The sequence below is a fragment of the Molossus molossus genome, unplaced genomic scaffold, assembly GCF_014108415.1.
Source record: "Molossus molossus isolate mMolMol1 unplaced genomic scaffold, mMolMol1.p scaffold_m16_p_2, whole genome shotgun sequence".
NCBI classification, from domain to species: domain Eukaryota; kingdom Metazoa; phylum Chordata; class Mammalia; order Chiroptera; family Molossidae; genus Molossus; species Molossus molossus.
The window spans coordinates 44,717,465-44,737,758 of record NW_023425355.1 but is presented as its reverse complement, the minus strand read 5'-3'; the positions used below and the strand labels follow the sequence as shown (position 1 = coordinate 44,737,758).

The 20,294-nt window shown below is 36.0% G+C and overlaps 1 protein-coding gene across 3 annotated transcripts in view; it reads right to left on the bottom strand.

Annotated features, from left to right (window-relative positions):
* Positions 1–20,294, bottom strand: part of PLS3 (plastin 3) — an 85,899-nt gene that overhangs the window by 10,013 nt on the left and 55,592 nt on the right. For all 3 annotated transcript variants that reach the window (XM_036271463.1, XM_036271461.1, XM_036271462.1), the window contains exons 4-8: positions 8,054–8,183; positions 7,399–7,531; positions 5,937–6,018; positions 4,877–5,042; positions 2,296–2,438 (exon numbers count right to left, since the gene is read on the bottom strand). In XM_036271463.1, coding sequence (XP_036127356.1) covers positions 2,296–2,438; positions 4,877–5,042; positions 5,937–6,018; positions 7,399–7,531; positions 8,054–8,183 — 654 coding nt within the window. The remainder of the gene's footprint in view (positions 1–2,295; positions 2,439–4,876; positions 5,043–5,936; positions 6,019–7,398; positions 7,532–8,053; positions 8,184–20,294) is intronic.

The window sequence follows — 20,294 nt, the reverse complement described above, 5'->3', positions numbered from 1 at the left end:
TTTTAATGAGCAACACATCAGCTGCTGAAATAACATTTAACCCTTTGTGATCTGAATATACTTAACCAAAAATAAGCCTCTCTTGTTTTGAGCTCCTGAACTCTTTCAGCACTTAAACATTTTTCCTTCAAATCCTAATTCTTTTAATTAGAAATATCCTCACCTGAGGATATTTCTCCATTTATCTTCAGATAGAGAGGGAGAGGGGGAGGGGGAGAGAGGGAGGGAGGGAGGGAGGGAGAGAGAGAGAGAGAGAGAGAGAGAGAGAGAGAAATATCAATGTGAGAGAGACACATCATCTGTTGCCTCCTGCATGGCCCTGACTAGGGCCAGGGACTGAACTACAACCAAAGTATGTGCCCTTGAGCAGAATCAAACCCATGACTCTTTGGTTTGTGGGCTGGCACTCTAATTGCTGAGCCAAACTGGCCAGGGCAAAATTCTAATTCTTAAAACAAAGTGGCATTGCTCATATTGGGAGTGGGCTGGGTGAATTCAGGCTGTGTGGACACTCCACAGAACACAGCTTGAAAACTGTTCCACTAGTAGAAACATTTAATAGGGATCTTCAACAAATATATCAAGTAAAATTTTTTCCTCTCTGAAATACCAGAGGACAAGAATTGGAGTCAAGGTGCCTTAATCCTGCTATATCTGAAGACTACCTTTCCAGCTATGATAGTTTGCTGTTACTGGGCCTTGACAGTCCAGACAGGCTCTGAAGGAATGTTTCTTACTATAAACTCTACATATTATGTGCATATTGATCCCCTGGGATGTTGTTCAAAATGCTAATTGCTGGATCCAATCCCATTCCTACCAAATATGACATCTGGGAGCTGCCCAGAAAGCTCCATTTTAAACAAGCTACCCAAGTACTCTAAATTATTCTGAGCATGGAGAAAATTAGGTGAGTTAAAGACAATTCAAAGCAATTCATGAAATGCAAACCCAGATCATACCATTAGTAGACATAGGATTTTCTTCCTTCTAAGAGTGCATGACAGTTATGATAGTGCTATCATTTATAATTACTTACTAAAGGTACAGACAAATGTAATTTAGTCCTATGCATTTGAGAAGAACAGGTAAAGAACAGACCCAGCACACTCTGTATTTACTACACTGAAAAGTGCTCTGCAGGTAAAAATTTGAACTTGAATACAGATAAACTGGAAATTCTTTTTCACATTATCGAGCAATTCTTTCTTTTTAAAAATATTCAAAGCAGGCTTCATTTTCAAATAAGATTTCCTTGTGTATGTCCCAGAACATAAAATGCACTTACGAATGGTTTTCAGAGACACATTTAATGCATGAAACAAAATACACTGTTCCAAGCATGTTGTATAAGTTAAAAGAAGGTATGGGGCCAATAGGTCTGATAATTTGGGGGCTATCTGTAATTTTCACTGATGAAATCAGTAGTGGGATATTTCCATTACTTCATCTCACCACTGAAAAAATTAATATGATCACAGCCTGTTGTTTTCATAGACCTGTTGGTCAGTGACATCTGGTAAAGATCCTCGAGTTTGTTCCTTATGTCCCAACATCTGGATTTGGGAAAGGGTCTAGTTAGTTAATAAGAACTCCATGATATTTGCTATGATAATTTTGGCCCTTTCTCCTTGAGAAGCCAAGGGTACCATGTGGTAAATGAATGCTACCAATGTCTCCTTCCCTTGCTGGTTTTTCCTTACTGCTCATGGTGAGCAGTGAGCTCCAGAATTCTATTCAATGCAAGGAATCTTTGTGGGTCTTTTATGTGCCAGGTGTTGTGTCAGAGGTGGACTTACTAGGAGGGCACTGGGGCAGGGACTGAGGTAGGAGACACAGACATATATAAAAGCTCATCAGTACCACCAAGAACTCAATGTCTAAAGGTGGGAGCACATGATAGGAGAGGAGGCAAGTAAGAAAGGGTAAGGGGAAACTTGAGGCCCTCTTTCTGTTCTAGGTCTTTGCTAACAGGTACACTGAGGCCTGGGAAAGGCTACTAGGAACAGAATAGTCATGGCCTATCCTTTTATACTCTATGTTTAACAGTAAGCAGAATATAAAACACTAGGACTATAATACTTTTACGCTTTTTCACAAAATGAAAGCTAGACTTGATACTACTTATGCTCCTTATTTGGCTCCACCTCTCTACTGAAATCTACCATTGGGGCTATGAGGCAACAAGGCTTGGTGATAAAGTGGTAGGATTTTTCCTCTCTTAAGCTGGTATGAAATCTCTCAAGCCATTATATTTCCCCAAAGTGTTAAAGTTCCTTGCACAGTTACAGTTACCTTGATGTCAGCACTAAAGTTGTTGATTTTTTGCCAGCCTGAGTTTTCCAAATGAAAGTTTGCCCATCTAAGCAAAAGCTCTTCTGGAGACAATTTCATAAGCTCCTCCAAAGTCTCACCATCTCGAAGTAAAGCAGCCAAGGCTATAAGAAAAACAAAATCAAACCACGACCAATTTATTATATGATAATGATCACTACAAATTTATTCAGTCATTTGACACTGTTAAATAGTAGAGATGCAAAAACCAGCATGACCTACTTCCTGGTTTTCAGATACTCATAATCTAATAAAAGATAAATATATAAGTAGATAATTATAAGATGATACAAATAAAGACATTGTCTTATGAGAATACACACAAATACACAATATTATAATTTCCCCCTTTTAATTATTATTCACATTCCAAATACCAAATAAATTATAGCTTTTAAGATGAGCATTTTCACATTGTATCACATATTTACACAAATTGTTCTTGTTTAATAATATTAAAATCATAGATTTGGGGGATGATGTTTAAAATAGTGGAGCCTTTTACTTAACTTTTTCTTGAAAGGAGCATAGAACAATTATGGCATTACATTTAAGCATAAATAATTAACTCTTGAAGGGTTAAACCTATTTTTAATGGAATACAATTCAACTTTACATTTTGCATAGCATCTAACATGTAAAGGCTGCTCAATAGTTTTTGTTGTTGAATTGAATGTGTGAAAGAAGCAGAGGGGGTTTTTTTTGGTAAATATCCTACAGAAAATAAGTAGAGCTTGGATATTTGCATAGAGCAGAGATTTTCAACCTTTTCCCTGTCATGGCACACATAAACTAATTACCAAAATTCTGTGGCATACAAAAAAAAAAAAATGTATTTTTTGCCGATCTGACAAAAAATAGGTATAATTTTGATTTATTCACACCAGATGGCTCTTGTTGTATTGGCTGTTGTCATTGTTTTATTTGACAATCTAAGGGAAAAGAGATCAATGCCCCTGACTAAATAGTCAGGTAGTGCATGTTTTAAAAATTCAAGTGGCACACCGCTGAGCCTCTTGCAGCACACCAGTTAAACACTGCTGGCATAGAGAAGTGTCTAAATATGAGCACTGTTTTATGAAGAAGTTATGCAATAATTACCTCCCCCCAAATAAAAGAAATTTGTACTGAATAAGACTGAAAGTGCCTGATTTCTGAAAAGGGCTAAGTAATACCTATGTCAGGCAAATGTCACCTTTCACGGATTCCGCTTCATGCCATGTCATTTTGGCACTAGACATTTAAGCAACAAGAGAGGCGGCATGATCATTTGTACAGAACCCTCCTTATGCTCCTCATCTCTGTGAAGTCAAAGGCTAGAAAAGATCAAACAGCCTGACATCTATGCACTTAAGACCTTGTCAAAGATAAATCATATCATTTATTACATGAGCTAATATAATTTTATTTTGTTGTCTTCTTTTCCCTTTTTAATGGACTTCAATTCCTTTAACAAGACAAACACTGCTGTGAAGATGGTCAGCAAATAGAATTACTGTATTTGTTCAAATATAGGTACCTTTGAGTAGATTGAAAGCATAAGTGAAATAAATTCTTGCAGTGCAAAAGTCTTATAATGGATAAAAATGTGCAAAATAAGACTCTTGACAGACATGAGACCTTGAAATACTGAGAACCCCAAATATATATTCTTTCCCAAAAGCAACTGATGGTTGAAATTGTGATTTCTGGAATAAAATATGAATATTTGTTGTGGTGCTTACTATTTTAAACTTCATAGAGAGAGAATAATGTAGTACTTCCTTATACCCCATGACAATTGTATTGCGTATGTTTATACATTCTACAAATTCATGATGTGATTTAAAAACCTATACTATAAGAAGGATGATGCCTCTGCTGGTTTAGAAATATGAGACTATCAAGGGAAGGTAAGAATATTTTTTAAAAATATGTTTTTACTGATTTTTTAGAGAGAGGAAGGGAGAGAGAGAGAGAGAGAGAGAGAGAGAAACATCAATGTGAGAAAGAAACATCGATTGGCTGCCTCCTGTATGTTCCATACTGGGGATTGAGCCAGCAACCCAGGCATAAGCCCTGATGGGGAATTGAACTGGAACCTCTTGGTCCATGGGATGACACTCAGTCCATTCAGCTATACCAGCTGGGCAAGGGCGAGTAAGAATATTTTTAAGAGGTTAAATTTATGATAGAATATAAAAGGAATTGACAATAATAGGAGATGGTGCACAGTGGTAGAGCTGAGGGTGATGAAGGGATGGAGTTTCTGTAGGCAAAGCAGAAAAGGATAGATAACAAGTTTGGGGACCTTGAGAAAGTTCCTCAAACTCTCTGTGCTTTTGTGTCTTTATCGAAAAATGAATTCTAAAGTGCCAGACAAATGTTAATTACTACTAAAAAAGAAAGTTATAAGTAGGCGGTTTTCCTAAATAACATTATAGCATTACCTTATGTTAATTATGTCATCTAATTACCCTAATGAAGTGAAAGTATGACAGTCTGCATGATTAGAAAAAATTACCAATAAATAACTTTCAAAATAACAAGTGTGTTCTATTACCTTCATTTCTGCTTAATTCAATGTCAGCAAACAAACCGATCTTGATGATTTGCCAAAGCAATCCCAAAACTAGATGAGGTTTCCCAGCCCGCAAATCCTCTGCACCAATGTTCACAACATGACACCCAATGGCAGAAGCGGAGTTCAGTGCCAAGTTCAAGTTTTCCTGCAAGACAGCCAATTTACACACTTGCTTCTTGACCTTTCCATTTTTAGCAGTCTACTGAAAACAACACTTAACCAGGAAATTAAAACCCTGTATTAGTTTCAGCCATACATAATCCACAGAAAACAAATTTCAGACATTAGTATTAAAAGCATAGTTAAAACAACTCTCAGCCTTACTGCTATTGTCTTTTCCAGAATTCCATGGGAAATTAACCTGGTATTTTTATTTGGTCCCTTTGGAAATACTAAAGAAAAAGGCTGAGTTACTAGAGTAAGTATATCCATGTAGGTTAAGGGTCATATTTCTAAAAAATATCTAATGAGAGGTCTATTGTGTATAGCTGAAAGAGTTCTAGAAGTTTTCAATTTCACATCCTAAGAGGTGTTCTTACCTGAGAAAATTTTGCAATCTAACTAATAAGCACTTCATGCAAAAGAAAAATGTTCTGTTTCTTAAATATGCTAATCAAGAGCTTAAATATACAGGATGTGGCCAAAGCAGGTTTACAGTTGTGAGTACTGAGTTTATTCTTATATTATTATTTAATAATTGTATCATTTTCCATACAAGCAACTGTAAACCTACTTTTGCTCACCCTGGGTGTTTACTTATTTCTGCACGTTTGAAACTAATGAAACAAAACAAAACAAAAAAACCAACACAGGGTTTGGAATTAGACCTGGATTTGAACTTCAATTCCAACATTAATCTTGGGTAATCTCAGAAACCCTTCTGAGTCCCAGCTCTTTTCTCCGTAAAATCTGGATAACAATCCTAAACTCAGTTGTTGTAAGAATTAAATGAGAAGACAGAAGTACAGAGCCTATGGTCTGTAGAACATGTCCTTTCAAATAGTAATTTCATAGAAGACAGGGGAAGAACAATGCATACCTGAATGATGAAGGGTGTAAGTTTCTTCTTGTTGATTGCTCTTTCATCAATTGTATCAGGAACTGAAAGGTTGATCATTTTACTGAAACATAATTTAAAAATCAATTGATTTTTTTTCACTGAATTTACTGGGGTGACATTGGTTAATAAAATAATATAGGTTTCAAGTGTACAATTCTATGATACAGAGTTGATTTATTTTTAAAGAATCTGTAAATATTCACAAATATTTTCAAGCTTATTATAGCTCTCATGTAGTTTGAAAAAATAAATGCAATATATAATTTTTATTTTGATCTCAAAAAAAACTATATAGATACATAGATAGAACAAATTAAAAAAGACCAAAATGTTTACAGTCGTTGGGTACTTCTGAATTGGGGATTGAGGCGTGTTTTCTAATTTTTTTTTTTGTATTTTCTACGTTCTTTTATAAAAATGAATAACTTGGATACTGAAAGAAACTTCATTGATTAAATGTTAAAAAGAGATAAGAATCTCACATTGAAATCAAATCTCATCTAGATTATATAATTCAGTTAGAAGTGTCATTTATCCATTTATATTTTTCTGTATAAGAAAAATTATTCTGCCTTTCATGCAAAATTTAAATATTAAATAAATAGTACTATATTATTTTTCTCTATGAAAATATATGGGAAATTATTTCTTTAACACCTATAAATAACAAAATAGGGGATATCTTATATTTTTAAAAGCAGTTTTTCAAACACGTAAACTCACTTTATTACAAAAAGGAATTTTATGTATTGTATACTGTCATATAAAATATATTCACTGCACTGTTCTATGCACTGTATATGTATGTAGTCATTTACTTAATGCTCACAACAGCCCTGTCAGGAAAGTATAATATAGAAATCATGATAGATGGAAAGTGAAATGCAAAGAGGCTAAAATCTTGATTACAGTTACACAGCTGAGTGGCAGAGCCTGAATATGAACCCAGGCAGACTGATTATAGGGTATGCTTTTAACTCCTGTGCTACACTGACTTTATAAATAGGAGCATTAACTGACAGTGTTGATAATCTTATGTCATTTCTGCCAAGATACTGTTGGCTCTGGGGCAGCAGCAGTGATACATGCATTTTTCAGAAATAAGTAATTGGAGAGTGAGAACTGAAGAGCAGCTTTTTTCTTTTCTTTTGGAAGCTATGGTACTTCAGGATAAAAAGATACTGGCATACTTAAGTTCAACAAAGTTGTAATGCTCTACTTGCTCAATGATGAGAAGAAATTTGAAGCTGAGAACTTCCCTATGAAGATGCTCCTAGGCTAAATGACTGAGTTTTAGATTCATTTTTTGGTGGTACTTTCATGGACAGACCTAGAGATGAAATAAATGGGCAGAACAGATACAATTTTCTATTTTATTTCCCAAGAGGAACCTGAAACACTATCTTTGGAAACTTGTATATAAAATAAGCCAACATCTTACCAAAGCACAATTCCGTCACCAACAGCTTTGAACAGGTCATCGGTATTTGGGTTCATTGGTATAACATGTCGGCAATCAGGATCATTTTCCAAAGCTTTGTTTATCCAGTTAACAAAAGCATATTTTTCTTCCTCTGAAATTATGTTGAATAACAAGAAATTAGTTCATACTCTAGGTTAAATATGACTCTAAAGCCTAAAATAGTTGTTCAGTAATGCTTATCGTTAGTGTATCACAAACTTGTTTATCCTCTTTGGAAACCCAGACACTTGAATGCAACCCAGTGGCTATTAGGAATTATAAAATTAACAACAACCCCCCCCCCCCCCAAACCAAAACAAAAACAGACCAGAGTTAATTGATTCTAAGGTAATTTAGTTATAAAAATATTTTTTTAAATTTACATTAGTATCAAACTCTACTATAATAAAGCTTGTCATTGCACATATTGTATCATGTCTCTTGCAAGCTAACAAAGCTATACAATACTTGTAATGCCTTTACAAAAAGTATTAGTTGCAGGTCCAAATATATGTCACAAAGGACTTCTGTATTCTTAATTAGGAGGCAATATTTTCTGTGAGATCCTCCTTGCCATTATAGCATGCAACCTACTTAGTTCATTCTGTTAACTTAATGCACATGAAATTACTACCTGAATATGAATGCTGTGTTCCTTCACTGGAAAGCTCTGAAGTTCCTCCCAGAGCACAAATCCCTTCTTTCCTGTTGATTGCTTTGCGGAAGGTTTTAGCAATATCACTGCTTTTCACCTCTTGAAAAATCTATTAATTAAAATATGTTGTTGAGTCACAATTAATTTTATATCAGGCAGAACAATAAGCATATTTATCTTCTTTTATACTGATTACTTAAAATTGCCCCCATAGGTGATGAACGTTAAAAAATATGAAAAACTGGGCTTGAGATTTTGTTTTTGTCTGTAATTGATTTTAGAGAGAGGAAGGGAGAGGGAAAGAAAAAGAGGGAGAGAGAGAAGCAATCATGTGAGAGAGAGAGACATCAATCGGTTGCCTCCCATATGTGCCCCAATCAGGGATCATACCCATAACTCGGGTATGTGCCTTGACTGGGTACAAACCTGCCACTTTTTGGTGTACGGGTGATGCTCCAAACAACTGAACCACGCTGGCCAGGGCTGGGATTGAGTTTTTAAAATGGTAAACAAATACTACAATACTGCTACTGAAAATGAAGTGCCAGAAAGTAAACTACACACACTTGTCAAAAACATTAAGTACCACATGCAGTGAATCTGCTTCAAGCCAAAAACTAGTATGCATCAAAGGCATAGGTAGATCTGTTAATTTTCTATGAACTAGGGAGGCTTTGCTCTTTTCCTGGACAGAAGAGGTTGAAGGATCCCTCCTTTAACCACAATTCTTAGTGCAAAGAAAGATGTTTTATAGTGACTGTCTTATTTGTGCATTTATGAAGTCCAGCTTCTCTACACAACAAGGAACAAGGCTAACTAAATTAACTTGCAAATTCTAATTGTACAAGAACAAGTTGTGGCACAGCAAATGTCACACCCTACTCTAACTACTTGGTTGAATGAATGGACATTTTAAAAGACTGTCTATGTATTTCTTCAATACTGTAATTCAACTAAACCTAAATTTGTTCCTGATCTACCAATGTACATGGCTAAAGTAGCTACTGCCAGTAAAACAAGAACAAGATATAGCATCTTCATAAACATTTCTTTAAAAGGTGTTTAGAACACATAAGTGTACTTATCAAAATAAACTTATGGTCCCAATGAAAAAGTTGAACAAATAGAAAATAAATAACTCAAAGGCCTTTAGCATTATTGATAAGTATTTACTCTCTCTATCACATACACCCTGACCTCAGAAAGCGTAGCCTATGTTTGTAATTCACAGAATAGGGTCAGTCCAGGTTGTATCTGGGGAAGCAAGCCTGAGTAGAAGCTGAAATCCAGCTCATGCTCCACTAATCAGGCCTGCCTTATATCTTGCACTAGACTGCATGAGGCAGAAAGCAGTAGTATCTTTTCCCATTTAGTCTTTCCGGGAGGATACCTTTTTGGAATTAATCCACCTAGAGAGTGACTTTTCGTAACTGGCAGAAAAGTTGATGTTGGTGTTATCAGCAGCCCTATCACAAAGTCACCTCTTCCTGTTACATTTCTTTTTTTTTTTAATTTTTGAAAAAATTTCTCATTTAAAAAAGATTTTTAAAATTGATTTTTAGACTCCAAAATGGTGGCAGAGTGAATGGAAACTACAAAGACCATCTCCCAGGACCAAACTGGAATTACAACTAAAATAAAGGCAAATCGTTGGGAAAACACAACAGAAAAGAAGCTTGAGAGGACCAATAACCAGGGACATTAAATCGAGCCTGGTAGGTCTGTGGAGGCTCAAGAGGGGGGCTGGGAGCTCATAGACAGCAGCAGTCATAGCTGTGAGCAGCACCCTCTAGGTTAAAGTCCCAAGCCCACTCCACAGTGCAGAGGGCTGGGACAGAGTGCTAAAATAGCCACAGCCACACACCTTGGGCTGTGGCATAGAGAGGGAGGGAAGAACTGGAAATGTGTGGGGACACTCAGGATTTGAAGGGTGCTCAGAGCTTTTGCTGAGTTGCAGCCTCGCAGGATGGTGGCCATCTTACTCCTTCCCAAGGCTCTGGGGAGAGGTCCCAGTGCCTCACTCAGAGATTCAACCCTACCCAGGTGGACAATTGAAATGCAAATTGAGGCTCATTAACAATCTGACCCACCCTCAGGAAATCCTCTTATGCTGAACACCTGAGGGAGTTTTTCATTCAACTGAGAACCCAAGGCTCTTCAAGTAACCAAGACTAATAGCCTCCATGAAAAAGCTGATGATAACTGAACCTTTTCTGGGCTTGCAATTCTACCCAGGAAAGCAAGACTTGACAGTGGTGTTTAACATGGGTCCTCCCACATTCATCCAAACCAAGTAGAGGGAGCCAAAAACAGCAGAATACCAACACCCACAGGGAAAATTTGGCAAGCACCAAAACGCACTGAGATAGCCAAAATGATGAAACAAAGACACAAATCTCAAATGAAAGAACAAGAGACCTCTACCAAAGATGAGATAAATGAAAGGCAGTTAAGCAAGTTATCAGAGGCAGAATTCAGAGCCATGATTTTGAGGAAGCTCAACAGCATGAGTAACGATATCAACACCATGAATAAAGACACAGAAACATTGCAAATCAACAGATTGGAAATGAAAAACCACCAAGAAAAAATGAAGAATGATATAGCAGAAATAAAGAGCACACTGGAAGGACTAAACAGACTAGAAGAAGCTGAGGACTGGATCAGTGAATTGAAAGACAGGGTAGAAAAAACACAACCAATCAGAGAACCAAAAGAAAAAGAAAATTAAAAAACAGGAAGACAGCTTAAGAGAACTGTGGGACAACTGTAAATATAATAATATTTGCATCACAGGGGTCCCCGAAAAAGAAGAAAATGAGCAAAAGTTAGAGAATATATTTGAAGAAATAGTGACAGAAAACTTCCCTAACTTGGTGAAGGAAGAAGGCATTCAAGTTCAAGAAGCACAGAGAGTCCCAAGTAAGAAGAACCAAACGGGCCCACACCAAGACACAGAAGAATTAAGATGCCAAAAATTAAAGACAAAGAGAGAATCCTAAAGGCAGCAAGAGATAAGCAACACATTACCTACAAAGGAACCCCCATAAGGCTATCAATTGACTTCTCAACAGAAACACTATAGGCGAGACGGGAAGGGCATGAAGTAATCAAGGTCATGAAAAACAAGGATCTGAATCCAAGACCACTGTACCCAGCAAGGCTATCATTCAAAATACAAGGTCAAATAAAGAACTTCACAGACAAAAATGGCTAAGGGAATACATTAGCACCAAAACAGCACTACAAGAAATGTTAACAGGACTGCTGTAATTAGCAGGAGATAGGAAGAAAAATATAACCACACTAAACAAAAATGGCAATGAATAAGTAAATATCAATTATCAGCTTAAATGCGAATGGTTTGAATGCTCCAATAAAAACACACAGAGTAGCTGACTGGACAAGAAAGCATGACTGATATCTATGTTGTTTACAAGAGTCCCACCTCACAACAAAAGACTCACATAGGTTGAAAGTGAAGAGATGGAAGAAAATCTTCCAAGCAAACAGAAAAGAAAAAAAAGCTGGGGTAGCAATACTCATATCTGATAAAGTAGATTTCAAAATGAAGACCATAACTAGAGACAACGAAGGCCACTACATAATATTGAAAGGATCTATCCAACAGAAAGATATAACTTTAGTAAACATATATGCACCCAATACAGGAGCACAAAAATATATTAAAAATCTTCTAGAGGACTTCAAAAGAGAAATCAACAACAATACAATCGTAGCAGGGGACTTTAACACCCTGCTGACATTTAGAGGATAGATCCTCTAGACAAAAAATTAACATTAACAAGGAAACAGAGATTCTAAATGAAGCACTACACCAAATGGATTTAATAGATATCTACAGAGAATTACACCCCAAAACTACAGAATTCACATTCTTCTCAAGTGCACATGGGACATTCTCAAAGATAGACAACATGTTAGGACACAAAATAAGTTCCTACAAGTTCAAGAAGATTAAAACCATATCAAGCATCTTCTCAGATCACAATGGCATGAAACTAGAAATCAATTGCAATGAGAACATGCAAAGACATTTCAACACATGGAGGCTAAATAGCATGTTATTGAACAATGAATGGGTTACCATAGAGATCAAGGAAGAAATTAGAAACTGCCTGGAAACCAATGAAAATGAACACGCAACAACACAAAATCTATGGGATGCAGTGAAAGCAGTTCTGAGAGGGAAGTTCATACTACTACAGGCCTACCTCAAGAAGCAAGAAAAATTTCTAATAGATTATCTATCCTCACAATTTAAAGAACTAGAAAGCAAACAAAAAGAAAGTCCCAGAGGAAGTAGAAGGAAGAAAATAGTAAAGATCAGAAATAAATGACACGGAGACCAAAAAAGCAATTCAAAGGATCAATGAAACAAAGAGCTGGTTCTTTGAAAAGATAAACAAGATTGATGGACCCTTAGCTAGACTCACCAAGAAACAGAGAGAACTCAAATACACAAAATCAGAAATGAAAGAGAAGAAGTAATAACTGACACCACAGAAACAGAAAAGATTGTTAACAACTACTCTGAACAATTATATGGCAACAAATTGGATGATTTAAACAAAATGGACAAATTTCTAGAAACACATATTCTCCCAAAACTGAACCGGGAAGATGTAGAAAACTTGAACAGACCAATAACAACTAAGGAAACTGAAGAAGTAACCCAGACTCTCCCAGCAAACAAAAGCCCAGGCCCGGATCACTTCCCGGGGGAGTTTTACCAAACATTTAAAGAAGAACTAACACTCATTCTCCTGAAACTATTTCAAAAATTCAAGAAGGAAGATTTCCAAACTCGTTTTTTGAGGCCAGCATAATTCTAATTCCAAACCCAGATAAAGACACTACAAAGAATGTAAACTACAGGCCAATATTCTTGATGAACATAGATGCCACAATTTTTAACAAAATACTAGCAAATAAGATTTAGCAATACATCAAAAAAATTATTCACCATGACAAAGTAGGATTCATCCCAGGGATGCAAGGCTAGTACAATATTTGCAAATCAATAAATGTGGTACACCATATAAACAAAATGAAAGATAAAACCCACATGGTCATATCAATACATGCTGAAAAAGCATTCGACAAAATCCAGCATTGATTTCTGAGAAAAATGCTTAACAATGTGGGAATAAAGGGATCATATCTCAACCTAATAAAGGCCATATATGAATGACCTGCAGCCAACATCATACTCAATGGGCAAAAATTAAAAGCATTTCCCTTAAGAACAGGAACAAGACAGAGATGGCCACTTTTGCCACTCTTAACATAGTACTGGAAGTCTTAGCCACAGCAATCAGACATGAGGAAAAAATAAAAGGGATCCAAATTGGAGAGGAGGAGGTGAAACTGTCATTATTTGCAGATGACATGATATTATACATAGAAAACCCTAAAGACTCTATCAAAAATCTACTAGACTTAATAAATGAATTTGGCAAAGTAGCAAGATACAAAATTAACGTCAAGAAATCGATAGCATTCTTATACATCAATGATGAACTCACAGAAAGAGAAACTAAAAAAAAAATCCCATTTACCATTGTGCCAAAAAAAATTAAGATACCTAGGAATAAACTTAACCAAAGAAGTAAAGGACCTATTCACAGAAAAGTACAGGACATTGAAAAAAAAAATAGAGGAAGTTATAAAAAAGTGGAAGCACATATCTTGTTTATAGATAGGAAGAATGAACATCATTAAAATGTCCATACTACCCAAAGCAATCTATAGATTCAATGCAATCCCCATCAAAATACTAATGACATATTTCATAGAACTAGAACAAATACAGTGATACCTCGGTTCTCGAACATAATTCGTTCCAGGAGGACGGTCGAGAACCGAATTGTTCGAGAACCGAAGCAATGAAACCCAATAGGAAAGCGTGACTCCACAAAGCGTGACTCTCTCTCTGCACTCACACTGATGACGCAAGCAAGGCGCGCTGGGCCGAATGAACGCCATTCGGCTCAACTCGGCTCATCTCGGAAGTGCGAGTTCCAAATATTTGTTCGGATTCCGAGACAAAATTTCTCGAATCTCCTGGTCGAATACCGATTTGGTCGAAAACCGAGGCGTTCGAGAACCGAGGTATCACTGTACTTCAAAAGTTCATATGGAACCAAAAAAGACCTCGAATAGGCACAGCAATCTTGAAAAAGAAGAACAAAGTAGGTGGGATCACAATTCTGGATATCAGGTTATACTAGAACGCTACTGTAATGATAACAGCCTGGTACTGGCACAAGAACAGGCATATAGACTAGCAGAACAGAATAAGAACCCAGAAATGGACCCAAGATATTATGCTTAATTAATATTTGACAAAGGAGGCAAGAGCGTACAGTGGAGTAAAGACAGCTTCTTTAATAAATGGTGTTGGGAAAATTGGACAGCTACATGCAAAAAAAAATTAAACTAGACCATCAACTTACACCATACACAAAAATAAACTTAAAATGGATAAAAAACTTAAATGTGATCCATGAATCCATAAAATCCTGGAAGAAAATGTAGGCAACAAAATTCTGCACATCATACACAGCAGAATTTTCACTGATACATCACCTAAGGCAACAGAAACAAAGGAGAAAATGAACACATGGGACTACATCAAACTCAAAAGCTTCTGCACAGCAAAAGTTACAATCATCAAAATGGAAAGGCTACCCACTGTATGGGCGAGCATAACTGCCAATGATATATCAGATAAGGGGTTAATTTCCAATATATATAGAGTGCTCATACAACTCTACAAAAGGAAGACAAAGAACCCAATTAAAAAACGGGCAGAGGAACTAAATAGACACCTCTCCAAACAGTACATACAAATGGCCAAGGAACATATGAAGAAATGCTCAACATCACTAATCATCAGAGAGATGTAAATTACACCATCAATGAGGTATCACCTCACACCTGTCAGAATGTCCGCCATCAACAAATCATCAAACAACAAGTGTTGGCAAGTGTGTGGAGAAAAGAGGACTCTAGTACACTGCTGGTGGGAATGCAGACTGGTGTAGCCACTATGGAAAACAATATGGTGTTACCTCAAAAAACTAAAAATTGAACTTCCATTTGATCCAGTGATCCCACTTCTAGGAATATACCCTAAGAAGCCTGAAACACCAATCAGAAAGAATATATGTACCACCCTTTATACAGCAGCACTATTTACAATAGCTAAGATCTGGAAACAGCCAAAGTATCCATCAGTAGACGAATGGATATAAAAGTTGTGGTACATATACCTAATGGAGCACTATGCAGCTGTAAGAAAGAAAGATCTCTTATCCTTTGAGACGACATGAAGGGATCTGGAAAGTATTATCCTCAGCAAAACAAGCGAAGCCGAGAAAGACAAATATCACATGATCTCACTTATTTGTGGAATATAATAAACATAACAGTCTGAGGAATTGTGTAGACCCAGAGATGTTGAAGTAGGGTATAGACTGACAACCCTCAGAAGAGGGGGTGGTGGGGAAGGGAAGAGATAAACCACAGAACTGAGCCCTGGCCGGTTTGCCTCAGCGGTTAGAGCGTCGGCCTGCGTCCGAAGAGACCCGGGTTCGGTTCCCACTAAGGGCATGTACCTTGGTTGCAGTTTGTCCCCAGCCCTGGTTGGTCGTGTGGGTGGCAGCCACTCGATGTGTCCCTTTCACATCGATGTTTCTCTCTCTCTCTCTCTCTCTCTCTCTCTCTCTCTCTCCCTCCCTCCCTCCCTCCCTCCCATTCTATCTGTACAAAAGATGGAAAAATGTCCTCAGGTTAGGATAAAAAAAATAAAAATAAAAAAAGAGCTGATATGCATGTACGTATAACCGATGGACACGTGCAACAAAGCTGGGTAGGGTTGGGGGGGATGGGGAGGAGGGTGTTAATAGGGAAAAGGAGAAACATCTTTAACAAAAATAAATTAATAAAAATTAAAAAAAATAGAGTAGAACATAGATTGGCTGCCTCCTATCGGGGGGTTTCACCTGTAACCTGGGCATGTACCCTGAGTGGGAATCGAACCAGCAGTCTTTCAGTGCATGGTAGGATGCTCAACCAACTAAGCCACACAGGCCAGGGCCTGTTACCTTTCTTAAATACTGACTTTATTTGGAGTTACAAATACAATTTTATATAGGAAAATACTAAACCGTAAGTTTTACAAAATCAAGCTTACTCAATTTCTATACCTGGGATTTCGTGCTATACCTGTAATTTCCGATGTAGAATTTTAGAAGAGATGTATGTGTGTGGATGTCTGTATCTGTATATGGATATAGACACCCACACACACTAACTACTCTAAATTCTGCACACAGCCAGTGCTCCTTTCTCTCTGGCTTCCTTGACTCCTTGATTCCTATAGTGTGAAGCTGATTCATGCACTCTGGGTAATTTTCAAATTATTAAAATTATTTTTACATATACTCTGATTTTTTCTAGTCCAACTTTAATTTCATCCAATTTACTTAACCTCCAAGACTGTATAACAAAATTGTTACCTGGTAATGTAGCAGTCTTAACTGTGATGCATTTTGTTCCCATAATACCTCCTTTGATAATTATATATAGGCTCATTGAAAAAACAGTATTCACTATCCTACCTCATTCTGAACTCTACTTCATTTAGCAAAACATTGTCCAGTAAATTAAGATCTAAAATGTGTACATTTCCTCATGACTGACATACCATCAATCACTGAATGACAAAACATGTCCAAAATGCTACTGCCTCAAAATGATATATGAAAAGTTATTTTTCTTATTACACATATTTTTGCTTCAAGGATTATTTGATTCTAAAAATTAGTTTTTTCCATTATTATAATTTCAGCTAAAAAATAAATCTAAATTTATATACATCATAGAAAAGAGGACTGATACAAATAGTAATGATAATAAAAAAGAATGCTGTACAATATTGTGATGCAATTACTTAATAGCTCTTAGTTAAAGTCTCGATGCTCAGGAATGACATTAAAACTTGCAATTAGTTAATTTTTAATTGTCTTAGAAAAGTTACATGACCTTTATTCTCTAAATATTTAAACAAATTATTACAGCCAAGCTCAAATTTTCAGTTTTATAGCATTTTTCTGTTCTTTAGATTTAAAAATTAAAGTCATTGAAGATTTATGTATCTATTAAATTGAGTCACTACATGAGAATTTGCATTCTATTTGCTACTTTAGAAAATAAATTGATTGGATGACCAAGCTATTTGAGTATAAGCCTTGGTTTAACAAGAATCTCTGAAATCAGAGATAACACAAGGCCATCTACTGTGCTGGAGACTTCTCAATTAATATTTTCAATGCTGCCCATTGTGATACCAATGAGCTCACTGTTTCGTGATGTTTTCCCTCCAAGAGGAAGGACTTGCTTTATCATGTATGAACAAACTCCTGGTGTGCCCTGCTCACTCTTGGATCTATACATCTTTTTCAGTCTCTTTTATGGAATATATATGTTTCTTATTCCTTTCAAAAGTTTCATCTCCTTTCTAGCTCAGCACAGACCTAGTGACCAAACCAAAAAAATTCAGAGGCATAGAACTTAAGAAGGAAATATTTCAGAGAGAATTACAAAAAAATATATTGACTGGCTTCCAGTGTTCGAGGTTTGTTTACAAAGTAGCAAGTTTAAATTTTTACTTTTTTGGAGGGGAATCTGTTGTAGGCCTAAACTTAGTGATAACAGAAAAAGAACACTGCTCTTAAAAAAAAAGTAATAACTACCAACAACTAACACGTATATATGCTATATGCCTGGCACTGTTCTAAGCACTTATATGAAGTTATTTAATCCTATGAGGTTGGTACTGTTAGTAAAATTCTCAAACAAGTCAACAACTTATTACCATTAAGCAAAAGCAAGTTTCTCATTGTGAAAATGAGAATTTAATGCACACATCTCTGCTGAAAGAACTTATTGCTGTACCAGTCTTTTTACAGATGCAGAAAAATAACCCACTATTATCTTTTAAAAAAATCTTTTAAAGTATAAAAACCCAGTAATTTAATTTTGAAATACTTACAAGAAACAGAATCAGCATATGAGATTTAATTTTAACATCTGAAGTTTACATATAATTTTGGGACTATGCCCCATATATATTCTTTTCCAAAATAACATAAACGGCTTTTGTTTGTAGCCCTGTTTGCAGTTAACTCCTCTTGAGCAGCAATTTAAATGAAAAACAAAATGCTACCATGCAACAAGTTTATTTCTATGTCCTTATGTTAATATGCGACAAGTATACCTTTCCCTTTCTCAGATAACTAAGATCCCCACATAAGACAATTTGTAAGCTGTTTCATCAATGACAAAACAGATGGGAATGAACAGACATTTGGTTAAATGTCCATCCTTTTTTCTTTTTCTTGTGTTTTTTAATTGATTTTATTTAGAGAGAGAGAGAGAACCATCAATATGAGAGAGATACATTGATTGGCTGCCTCCTGCACACCCCCTACTGGGGATAGAGCCTGCAACCCGGGCATGTGCCCTGACTAGGAATCAAACCGGACATCTCAGTCCATGGGATGATGCTCAGTCCACTGAGCCACACCAGCCAGGCCGTCCATCCTTTTTTCACTATAGTCATGATGGGATCATTCTGAAACTTCAGGCAGATTACTTTTACTGTCTTTCATATTTCAAATTTCTTGAATAGGAAAAAAGCCACTCTTCCCTGTTGTAATGTTGGGTACATCACTTCCTTTTTCAGAAACCCAGGTTTTTTTTTTTTTTAATTTGAAAACATGGAGTATAAATGTATTGATTTCTTCCTATTTTAAAATGTGCATTTTAATAAAAAAGTCCTTATTAATATTTTACATTTAAAAATCCCTGGTGAAGCCAAAATTATTATGCAGATTACTTTGTAAGAATATGCTAAGGTAGTCACACCTCCTCACTTAAAGGCTATAAATAGCAGTGTGAAATCTGAAATGTTTCAAAATGTACAAAATTGTTTCCCTAAGATCATTTTTCTCAAAGACACGTTCATAATTCTATCCTTAACAATACTGGCACTACAAATCTTAATGATTTAAGCCTGTTCTTTCTAGATTAAAAATTCTGAACAGCAAATTATATTTATAAAACCCAATCACAGTTAACTACTGCTCTAAGCTGCTTTAAATTCACAATTAAACATGCAGTTACAAGGTGAGCAAGTTATACACCAGAGGACATGCAAGTGCTCATATTGCAAGTCAACTACAACTTACTATTGAACACAGAACTCAAAACAAATGGCTTTGGCAGTAACTGGAGACAAAAACTGTGGGGAGGAAATCAGTATTTCAAAAAAAGATGGCAAGAACTATATCATTATAATTATGACACGTTTGCATTTTTAAAACAGTAACAACTCCCTTCCCCCAAAATGCCATCATTCCTTAGTCAATTTTTCTTGAACTCTTATGATGCTTTAAAAAGGGGTTAATTCTAATTGGAGAGAACATATCAGAATTTCAGTAGCTGTGGTTACTGATGGGATGTATGTTATCATTTCAGGTGTCTTCGGGCAAAAATAAACCATGAAAAAAGAGGATAGGAGTGCTAGGAAGTTTCTGATAAATATTAGGCACTGATTAGCTGTTTGCAAATACTGTAAAGAATGCCTAATTAGATCTAGTCCAACTTGGCCTTAAATAATAAATGTAAACAAAATCTTAAGGGTGTCCTTTTTTGGCATTCAATATTATTTTATATTAGTTTCAGATTTACAGCATAGTGGTCAGACAATTATGTAATTTACAAAGTGATCCTCTTGATAATTCTAGTACCCATCTGGCACCATACATAATTATCACAATATTATTGACAATATTCTTAAGGGAGTTCTTAATTGAGGAAAGAGGCAACAGTTATTCTTTAACATATATCTCAAATACTTTGTCAATGAATATGGACTGAAAAATGGCACATATCCAGAAAAATCTAGACTTCACTCACTAGCACCTAAAATTATTAGGCTCCAATAAGTGAGTACTACACATACACTCTCTAAGCACTGAGTACAGAACAATAAACCAGGTGCTTTAAAAAAATTAAGAAACCAGGCCCTAACCTTGAAGAATATTATTTTATGATACTAGAGAAGAACACAAGAATTTTAAATGCCTCTTCCAATGAACAAAAAAGATATGCTTCTAACTTTTAATTG